At 39.9% G+C, this 10,627-nt stretch overlaps 3 protein-coding genes and 1 long non-coding RNA gene across 8 annotated transcripts; 2 read left to right on the plus strand and 2 right to left on the minus strand.

The window, feature by feature from the left end:
- Window positions 1–380: 380 nt before the first annotated feature.
- On the minus strand, window positions 381–4,938 carry LOC133831275 (pentatricopeptide repeat-containing protein At5g12100, mitochondrial). 5 transcript variants are annotated; one of them, XM_062261516.1, is made up of 3 exons: window positions 2,355–4,938; window positions 1,962–2,034; window positions 381–792 (listed from the first exon to the last, which is right to left on the minus strand). In XM_062261516.1, exons 1-2 carry the CDS (start codon window positions 4,832–4,834, stop codon window positions 2,031–2,033), a joined length of 2,484 nt encoding a protein of 827 aa, XP_062117500.1. In that variant the 5' UTR covers window positions 4,835–4,938; the 3' UTR covers window positions 381–792; window positions 1,962–2,030. The 5 variants fall into 5 exon arrangements, with proteins under 5 accessions (XP_062117500.1, XP_062117499.1, XP_062117498.1 ...); XM_062261515.1 differs by having other exon boundaries at window positions 381–851; XM_062261514.1 differs by having other exon boundaries at window positions 381–859.
- Window positions 4,939–5,290: 352 nt separating this feature from the next.
- Window positions 5,291–8,162, plus strand: LOC133832963 (uncharacterized). The gene is made up of 5 exons (XM_062263231.1): window positions 5,291–5,317; window positions 6,072–6,968; window positions 7,063–7,603; window positions 7,668–7,912; window positions 8,106–8,162. The coding sequence occupies exons 2-5, from the start codon at window positions 6,072–6,074 to the stop codon at window positions 8,160–8,162; spliced, it is 1,740 nt and encodes a 579-aa protein (XP_062119215.1). The 5' UTR covers window positions 5,291–5,317.
- Window positions 8,163–8,300: 138 nt separating this feature from the next.
- Window positions 8,301–8,810, plus strand: LOC133829433 (uncharacterized). The gene is made up of 2 exons (XR_009891774.1): window positions 8,301–8,498; window positions 8,580–8,810. It is a non-coding gene; the product is annotated as an uncharacterized LOC133829433 (long non-coding RNA).
- Window positions 8,811–8,955: 145 nt separating this feature from the next.
- LOC133832964 (uncharacterized) lies at window positions 8,956–10,286 on the minus strand. Its single transcript, XM_062263232.1, has 3 exons — window positions 9,967–10,286; window positions 9,703–9,819; window positions 8,956–9,619 (listed from the first exon to the last, which is right to left on the minus strand). The coding sequence occupies exons 1-3, from the start codon at window positions 10,284–10,286 to the stop codon at window positions 8,956–8,958; spliced, it is 1,101 nt and encodes a 366-aa protein (XP_062119216.1).
- Between the last annotated feature and the right edge of the window lie 341 nt (window positions 10,287–10,627).

Genomic DNA, 10,627 nt, shown 5'->3' on the forward strand with positions numbered 1-10,627 from the left:
CGCTTCTTCCAAGGTTGATGCTAATCATTTGAAGGTCGAGCTCGACACCAGGAGGGCTGACTTCGACGCCGCCAAGGCCAAGATTGATTGCGTGAAGGAGGAAAAGAGTGTCGCTTAAGCTAGAGACAGTTTTTGGCTTCAGAGAGGAGAGAGTTGTGGACTGGGGTTTGAGACAGAAAGGAGAAAGCGATCGAATGAGAGTGTACAAAGAGGCTTGGTTTTTTTTTAAAAAATTAAATGAAGACCAAGTAGAAAGTGAGAGTGAGATGCAGAGCGAGACTTGATTTTTTTAACAAAAAAAATTTAAATGAAGACCAAGTAACCGATAGCTCCCCTCGGTGTGAACAGTAAATCTACTAAATTGAACCCCACAGCAGAACTTCACAGGTCAAAATTGAAAATTAATATTGTTGAACTTCCTTCAGATCCCGAGTTACAGACTCTAATTTAAGAATATGATATGATGTTTGATATCTAATTTGAAATACATATTTACAAAACAATCATTATCATCCTATACTTGAAAATCCTTTTAAAATGATTGGGAAACAAACAATGAAGCAAATCAATATATATATATAGGTATGCTGCTTTTCCTACCTGGTCGGAGTATAATAAGACAGAAAATAATTATGTTGCCTTCTGTTTGTATTGTAATCTCTTTTTAAACCAAACAATATGACTCGTTCATGTCCAGCTTGGCAGAACTGGACTTTCCACAGCCACTGTTGTGTCTGGAGCTATTGCTGGTGGAGAAGCCAGTGTGTTCTCTATGGTGTTCATTTTGTGTACCTAGTAACCAATTGGCATGAAGCTATCTAAACAGATGAACGCAGATCATCATTATCTACCTGCCAAACTAAATTCGAGTTAAGTAATGAGTGAACATGTTCTATTCATTTTCAGAGCGCAGTTTAACTGTGTGTGTGTATATATATAAACACGCATTTATTTTAATTATTAAAAAGAAAAGTTTTGAGAACCCAAAACTATAGTTCATTTATTGAATAACGGAGTCTTCATTTGGGTGGTTTCAGGGATTGTGTTGAGAAACGTCTTTAGTATATTGAGCACTGTGAATATACAGAACGGAGAAATGCAACATAGTCATTACTTTCTATCACAAAATTTTCTCATGTTGCCAATCTCATCGCAAAGTGGCCCTGATAGAAATTCAGACTTCATATCAATAATTATGAATGTAAGAAAAGTCGCAGCCAAGCACCAGAATTTTTTTTTTTAAATAATAATCGTAATAATAAAAAAAAAACCTGCCCAATGAGCTCCAACAGGTAATTTCCCTCTTACAGTAACGAGTTATCCTTATCCTCCCAAATTTGTCTAAAATGATATTTTTGTTAAGATTAACTGATGTATCTATCAAAGCCCTCCAAAAATTTGATTAGGAGCTACAGTAATATATTGAAATAAGGAAGCAAGGAATGAAGAGGGCCACTAAAACAATAGCCTAAATGGGCATGGATGTACTGTTTTCTGTTTCCTCCTCTTTTTCTTCTCCCTTGACAAATGCTGGACAAAAGTTGTTTAGACCGAGCAAAATACCACCAAAAGGTTAGAGAGAGTGAAGAGAATTGATAGTCAAACTATTTGGATTATACTGCAGATTGGTAAAGTAGTTTGAACCAAGCTGTTCTTTCATATGAAAAGGAGCTATTTGTTTATGTTTGTGGATGGGGACTCGTTATGTGGGACACAAAAAAACTACACTTTGTGAAGAACCGACTGTGTCTATGCATGTAGAATCAAGAACCACGCCACATAAGAAAAACTAGGGAATTTGTATATGCTTGAAAAGTGCATCTAATCTGACCTTAAACACAAGGGTGAAACCCCATTTGTCCCTTACTTTCAAGAACTTGATAATAAAGAGAAGCAAAACTTTATTGACATGAAGAGCAGTAGCATCATGGATCAGATTACAGTGAGAAGATAACATTTACCTATCCAGTAATGACAGAACGGTGACCATGTGAAGTGTGAAGTCCCCAACGGCCATGTTTGGCAACAATTCACCTTCATGAATCAGAGTTCAAACGTTAGGGAGGCGAAAAAAAAAACCAGTTTTAAGTACATAATTCAGAAATCGCAGTGTTTAAGACAAAATAATGTTAAAGTGCTGGAGGTCACATTTTGTTAAATATATATAATCAAGCACAAGAATAATAAGTTGATCACCAAATCGAAAACCAACTTACAAACTTATCAAACACGATCACCTAATAGTGAATGAAGGATGGTAAAGTACACAAGCCTAATTGATTAAGATTGTGACTTGGAGCATTATTTCTACAGGTTAGATGTTTTCAGCTTTTTAGGTAAGTTTTGTTTCTTACATTTTAGAAACAGTAGAAAGATCCTCATCAAAGCTGCAATCATCTTGTTCTTTGACGCTCATTTCTGAGGAGACAACCTGGCTTTCCAGCAACTTACCCTCTTCGGAAAGGCCAGAGATAAGCTCGTTGGCTATGTTATTATTTAGAATAAAACCATTGTCAAACATTTCTCTGTACCAAAAATATGCCCCGCTAAAGTCTTTCTGTTCACAATATCCCTTAACAAGTAAAAAGTAGGTGTCAGCTTTAGGAACCAATCCTTTGGCCTTCATATCATTGACAATATCGTTTATCTCAGACAGCTTTCCTTCTCTAAAGTGCCCCAGAATCAAACTATTGTAGGTCATCTTGTTAACATGAAGTCCCTGGCTTATCATCTCAGTAAGCAGAGCAGTTGCCTTAAGAGTATCTCCATGTTCCGCATAACCATGAATCATTGCATTGAATATAAGTTGATCTGGAGCCAAACCAAGTTCTAACATCTCTTGATATATTCTCTCTGCTACCTCCATACCTTCCTTACTGCATCCACTAATTAGAGGATGAAATGTTTTCAGTGTAGGCTTAATCCCCACTCTCTTCATAGTTTCATACAACTTCATACACATCTCACCGTCTCCTACATCAGAGTAACCAGAAATTAAGGAATTATATGTGATGACATCAGGACTGTATCTGTTACTTGTAATTTGAGAAAACAAGCCTTCAGCCTCAACTAATTTTCCTTTTCTGCAAAACCCATGAATAAGAGAATTGTATGTCACAAGTGTTGGACTTATTCCAATTTTCACCATCTCATCAAAGATTCTAAGGGCATCACTTAATTTTCCTGCATTACACAAACCATCAATGATTATATTGTATATCTGTGCATTTGCTCTAACGCCTCTACTCACCATATCCCTGAGAATTATTTCAGCCTCAAGAAGCCTACCATCCCCACATAAACAACTTATGACAGAACCATAAGTTACAACATTTGGTTTAACCCCTTTACTCTCCATTTCTTCAAGAATGAGAAAACACTTATCAAATTCACGCATTAGTCCATAACCTTTGATTGAGATGTTATACGTCACTGTATCTGGGGGAACACCCTTTTGCGCCATTTTCTGAATCCACTCCTCTGCCTTATCAATCTTCTTCATTTCAAAGAACTTACCAATCAAAGAATTGAAAGTTATGCAATTTGGTCTCAACCCATGAACTTCCATTTCTCCAATTATCGAAATGGCTCTTTCCATGTCACCTCTTATACAATAACCATTCACCATGGTGTTAAAGATTACCTCATCCAGAGCTAGCCCATTTTCCCTTAGTTTCTTTAAAACCTCCTCTGCAATTTCCATCTTCCCATCTTTGCATAAACCATTCAACAGAATGCTACAAGTATAATTATTAATTCTCACCCCTCTTTTCATTGCTTCTTCAAATAAAGCTAGTGATGCCTCACTATTACCGCACCTGGAATGCCCATCAAGAAGAACACTATAAGTAAAACAATCAGGCACCAACCCAGTAGCTTCCATTTCTTCCAAAAGTTGCTTAGCTTCATCCATTTTTCTTGCCCGACAAAGCCCACCTAGCAATGAATTGTAAGTAAGAAGATTCAGCTCCACATTTTTACTCTTCATTCTATCTCTCAAATCAAAAGCCTTCTCCACTTCACCCACCTTACAATATCCATCAATAAGCGTGTTATAAGTGACCAAATTCGGAACTCCATTTCTCTCAGTCATTTCCTCAAACAGGTTCTCTGCATCCCTCGTTCTCTTCTCTTTGCACAACCCACCAAGCAAAACATTGTATATAAATACAGAAGGACTAACATGCCTCGCCTTCATGTAATTCATAAGCTCCATGGCCCTTTTCATGTCCCCCAACTTAACCGCGGCCTGAATCGCTTTCCCATACGTGAACTTATCGGGTCGAATGCCCGAATCTACAAGCTCAGAAAACAACTCGAGCATTTTACCATACTGTTTAGTAGACACCAGAGACTCAAACAACATATGAACCGTGTTCAAAGAAGGAACCACACCAGCTTTCTTCACCAAACCATACAACTCCATGGCTTCGGCGATCATTCTAGATTCCAAACAAGCCGATAATAAAATATTTGAGAAAGCGGGTTTCATGGAAGGCGCCGCGGAGAGAGAGAAGAGAGCAAAAAGATCATAAGGCGAAGAAAAATGAGACTTTGAGGAAACAAGAGACCTGATTAGCCTCTCGGCAGTATCCACACTGCCCTGTTGGATAAGAACTCGAATTTTGTGAACCTTTTCAAGGCGTTCTTCGTCTCTGAGCTTGGCCGGGCCGTGCTGATTGTCCGCCGAATCTCCGGAGTTGCGGTGGCCAGAAACTTCAACTTCGGGCTCGGAGCCGAAGAAGTGGGAAAGAGGAAGTGGGCGTGAGTTTTGGATAATGAAAGAGGTTGGGAATATGAGTTTTTCGGGAAGAAGATAGAGTCGCCTCGCCATGTCTGAGTCTCGGTTCCAAAACTTTAACTTAAAACCCACGAAGAAGAAGAAGAAAACTTAGGGGCGTTTGTTATGATGTTAGTAGTTTGAGTTTTTCTATCATGGAAGCTGCACCTGCACCCAAAATATGTGCACATCAACATTATACACCGTGACTTAGCGTACTAAATTACTTAACCACATTTATTAAAATTAAAAGGGAAATTTTAGACAGTATGCTTAATTTTTTTTAAATGCCACCATAAAATAATCTCTCATATATATATGCCATTTTAAAATTTTGAACAAAAATACCCATATCAATCAAGACCCCTCACCTTCTCTCTTCCCAGCCAAACCAAACTTTTTCCTCTTCCCAGCCAAACTCTTTCATTTCTATCTCATTATTTTCTCTCGGGTCACATTCTCACCATCTCAGGCGAAGCTCTCTCTCTCCCCACAGTCGTCGTTGCCACCGTCTTCTCCATCTCCGGCCACGGTAAGGTAAGACATTCGGTTTTCATGTGTTTTTAAAAAAAAAAAATTGAATCGTAATGTATAAATCGATGAAATGGGTTTGATAGTTAATCTTTATTTTGCAAAAAATGTAGCTTAAAATGGGTTTGATTCTATGTGCATTCTGTAAATTCAGCAAAAATTTTGTGGGTCGATGTTCTTTCGATTCCACATCGATGCTCCATCGATGACATACAGTGAGTAATCGATGCTCCATCGATTCTCCATCGATGGTATATCGATGCCATGTCGATTCTTTCATAATCGATGGTTTATCGATACCACATCGATGCATAATCGATACTGAAGTACAATCGATGCCACATCGATGTCACATCGAGTCCATATCGATGTTGAACATATATGGCATCGATTCGACATCGATACACCATCGAAAATAACATCTCAATTAGATGTTCGCATCAGCATCGACATGGCATCGATGGAGCATCGATGTGGACTCGAAAGGTTGCATCGATGTACCATCGAAAGGCCATCGATGGTATATCGATGCTACATCGATGCTACATCGATGCCATGTCGATACTGATGCATAATCGATGGCAAACGATGGTTTATCGATGCCACATCGATGCCATATTGATGCTGAACATATATGGCATCGATTCCATGCTCCATCGATGCTATTTCGATGGTATATCGATCTCATTTCGATGACAACAACAGATTGAGTATTTTTTATAAATTCAACTATTTTTTTTTTTTTTTGGATATTTTGCAGATGCCACCCAAACGTATCCCACCACTTGAGATCCCTATGGAGGATCATTATGTCGGTCGTATGACCTATAGGGGTTCCGGGAGGTTAACAAAATTGAAGAAAAGATTTGAGGAGCATGGATTGTTGGGGAGGGTGAATGAGTCTGTTTTTGGACCATTCTTCACAGCCCCTCCCTTTTCGTTCTCTGGGGCATTGGTTCACACACTACATTTGCGGAAGGTCAAGTCTCCGCGTGGCGATGAGGTGCACTTCTTGATGGGCCCAAACTTATGTAAGTTTGGGGTGCACGAGTTTGCCATTATCACCGGCCTGAGCTGCTCCTGTCCACCACTTGCCGTTGACATTGAACCTCACATTACTTCCTCCCGCCTAGTTGATACATATTTCAGTGTGGAACCCGAAAAAGACATTCGGTTCAGTATCTTGGAACGAGCTTTTAGTATGTGCGATGTACCTGATGATTTGTACAAGCTCGGTTTGGTTTACTTTGTGGAGGGGATACTATTGGGCGCTGAGAACGACAATGCTATTTGGCGAGATTCATTGTCGATGGTCGAGGATTTAGATTATTTTGAGAAGTATCCATGGGGATCCCTTTCATTCGATACAACTGTGAAACAATTCAATAGAGATATGAAAGCGATTGGTGGTACAATACCAGGTAAGAAGGCGAAGAAGATCACTGAGGTGGAGTCTTCTAAGGGTTTTAAGGTGGAGGCAAAGTACACTTGCAAGGGGTATCCACCAGCCTTGCAATATTGGGCGTACGAGACGATTCTTGATTTACAGAAGGAACACGCCAAGCCCTGTGGATTCAAGTTCCCTAGGATGCTACAGTGGGAGAGCATAGGCCAGCCGAAGCATTTGCATTTGAAGGATGTACTTGCGAGGAGACATGTAAGTTACAATACATTTAAATAATTCAAGAAATTTTGAATTATACTAATCAACTTATGTCATTTCTAATTTGATTGTTGTGTTTCCATTGCAGTTGTCATGCATTTCTATCCTAAGGCCTCGACCAAATGAGCGAGACTTCTTTGATGCCGTATATCAGAGGACAAAGGGGGATGCTCCTAGGTATGCGATGCTGCAGAATATGATCCAGCCTGCACCAGAGGATGGAAGACCTTACGATCCTGAGGCAGAGGCTGTTGCGGTGGCTGAGATAGCCGTTGAGGCTAGCATATTTGTGGAGGATTCCCCGACAGAGTCTGCTCCAGATACTAGTACAGAACCTACTTCTGCTCCTGCTCCTGCTCCTGGGGCTTATGAGGAGGTGTTGGGTGAGATAGCCAGACTATCAGGTGCAGTGGACGATGTTAAGGCCACTCTAGGTATCGTCCTTAAAAATCAAGAAGTCATATTAGAGAAGCTGGCAACACTAGGTGGTATACCTACTCCTGCACCTACTCCTGCACATACTCATGCACCCACTCCAACTGATGATGTAGAGTACGACATTCTCCCCTCATGTTACGAGCCTTCTGTTGGAGAAGCCACACCTTCTCAGCCAGTGCAGACGGTCTTAGGTACGACTAATCCATGAGTTTTTTTTTGTTTTAAAAAGATTAGATACTAATTGCTCCTTTACAGGTAAGCGTACTAGACAGAGACCAGTAAGGTACGAGGACTATACTCCAGCAGCCAAGAAACCAAAGTTCAAGGACCCAGTTACGATCCTTCCTTTAAAGGTGTTGGATCAAGATATGTTGACAACTTTTAACCAATGGGTACTCGGTGAGATTGATAACAGCAGACCGAGGAAGTTGGAATGTTGTGATGGGACCCCTGTTTGGTTCTTAAAGTTGAAGGTGGCAAAAGAATGGTTGGTAGAAACTGTAAGTCTCTTATGTTTGTTAGAACATTTATCTCATTTTAACAATCCACTCTTCCTTAACGTTACTCTATTTATTTGCAGCATCTCGACGCTGCGAATTATCTTATACGGAGACGTCTTTTTGAATTTCCGAAGACGTACCCCGTGAAAGCCACCGTACTTGATTCATCATTTGCACAATATATTCCTGCCAGATACGAGGAATTCAAGAAAAATGGCAGGACTTACCAATGGGACTCGGACATTCTTGATTTCCTGAAAGGAGATGTCAAAAAGTACAAGAAGCCTTGGGGTGATTGCAACGAGGTCTACTTCCACTGGTGCATGGAAAATCGGCACTGGGTCCTTTGCGAAATAAATTTCGCCGATTGGATGATCATTGTATTTGACTCAGATCATTCTAACTTTAGCCATAATAAGTTGTCTGAGTTGATGGAGCCTTGGACTAGGATGCTTCCATCTTTACTCAACGCTTCTGGTATGTTTAAAGGACACCCCAAGTTGAAAATAGCTAGACCGAAGATCACCGTTCCAAACTTTGATTGGCGGCGCATGTCCACTGATATTGTCCCACAGTCTAGAACCAGGTAGACGTACTAAATTCAGATTTTCAATAATGCTCTCCTTTAATTTTCAATACACTCACAATAAAGATTTCTTGGTTTCAGCGGAGATTGCGGTGTATTCGCCATCAAACACTTGGAGTTCATTCTTGGAGACATTCCCTTATCATATGCCATCGAGGACAACATTCAGTACTTCAGGGATAAATTATGCATCGACATTTTTTATGAGAATGTGTACCCTTGATGTTAGAACATTTATTTTGATTTCGATGACACACAATAGTATATTTCTCCTTAGTATTGTATATAAAAAATGTCGTTTCGATTAACAAAGTCCATTAATACACAAATATAAAGAGTAAAAAAGTCCATTAATACACAAATAAAAAGAGTAACAAAGCCCATCAATACACAAATAAAAAGAGTAACAAAGACCATTAGTACCCAAATAAAAAGTTTAACATTGATGCCATAAATTTCAAACACGAACTTTACAAGTTGCCTTATTATGGCCTAGACCTCCACAAGTGCTGCACTTGCGTGGAACAACCAATTTATCTCCATTGGAAGGATGGCGTTTCATCTTAGGCCTACCTTGTTTCTTCTTTGGACGACCAACCGGGTTTTTCTGCGCAGGTGTTCTCACTGTTATTGTCATAATGTCATGTGGAACAATCCACTCTTCCTCGTTACCAGTAGGATATATAGATTCTGTGTAAGAGGACCTCCATGTCTCAATTTTATAGTAATCTGAACACAACGAATAAAAGTTCACCCCTCGCTTAAGGGATCCAGATAGTGCATGAGCACATGGGATACCAATAATCTGAAACACACCGCATGTGCATGTCTTATTCAGGAGGTCGACTTCACCATTCAGCTCACCATCTAACACATGGAACTCATGCCTCCCTATTGCATAAGGAATCAAGAATCGAGCTTTCTCAGCCATATCCACCAATTTTTTCTCATAGGTCGGTGCAAGAGTGGTAGTTGTCTTCTCGCTAGTTTCTCTCCTATTACAGAACCAGGACTGTAGTGTGAAGCGAATAAATTCGACGAATGTAGTTATCGGAAAGCTCCTAGCGTCCCGGGTCTTATTGTTGAAACTTTCAGCGTAATTGCTTGTCATTATATTATACCTAGTATCTAGGAAAACTAAAATTTAATAGTAACATACATTTAGAAGATTTCATAAATTAAAATACAATTGACAATGACATACCTATTTCCAGGAAAGTAAGCACGGGACCACTTATCAAAACCCATTCCTTCTAGGTATTGAGCAATGGCTGAGTCTTTTGATTTGATTTTTTCGAAGTTAGCGTGGAACTCGAATTTCCTAAAAGCCTATGCCGCATTATACATCAACACATGACAATGATCAGTCTTGAATTTAGCAACCACATTCATACTAATGTGGTGGTAGCAAGCACCGTGATAAGCATCGGGGAAAATAGTTTCCAAGGCATGTGTAATACTTGCATGCCTGTCAGATACAAACGCTAGGTCCTCGACTTCCCCAATCGCTTCTTTTAGCTTTGACATGAAATACTTCCAAGAATCATGATTCTCACTATCCACAATACCAAATGCAACTGGATATAGATGGTTATTTGCATCCAGCGCGACTGCACATAACATCTGCCCACCGTATTTTGTCTTTAAAAAGGTACCGTCCACACATAACACAGGATGACATGTACGAAACCCTCTTCTACTAACTCCGAGTGAGAAAAAGCAATATTTGAATCGATCTTCCTCAGTGACAAAATCTGTCAACGTCCCGGGATTTTTCTGTTGAAGCATGAATAGGTACGATGGTAACTTCTGGTAGGATGCTTCCAGTGTCCCTCTGACATAAGAAAGAGCCTTCTCTCGGCATCTCCAAGCTTTTCCATATGACAACTCAATGCCATAATCATTCTTAATGTCCTCTCTTATGTTGTTTGCCATGTACGCATTCGATCCAGTCTGATATTTTTTCTTTATGCAATGACCAATAACCCAAGGTGCAGCTTGGCGATGGCCTTTATGTCGGAGGTCAAGTGAGCAAGTGTGTTTGTTGGTAAAACGAGTTATCTCGAACATATCAGATTTAGGAATTCTCTTCCCCCTCAATCTCCACCCACAATCAGGATCCTTGCAAG

The sequence above is a fragment of the Humulus lupulus genome, chromosome 4 (assembly GCF_963169125.1).
Source record: "Humulus lupulus chromosome 4, drHumLupu1.1, whole genome shotgun sequence".
Lineage (NCBI taxonomy): Eukaryota > Viridiplantae > Streptophyta > Magnoliopsida > Rosales > Cannabaceae > Humulus > Humulus lupulus.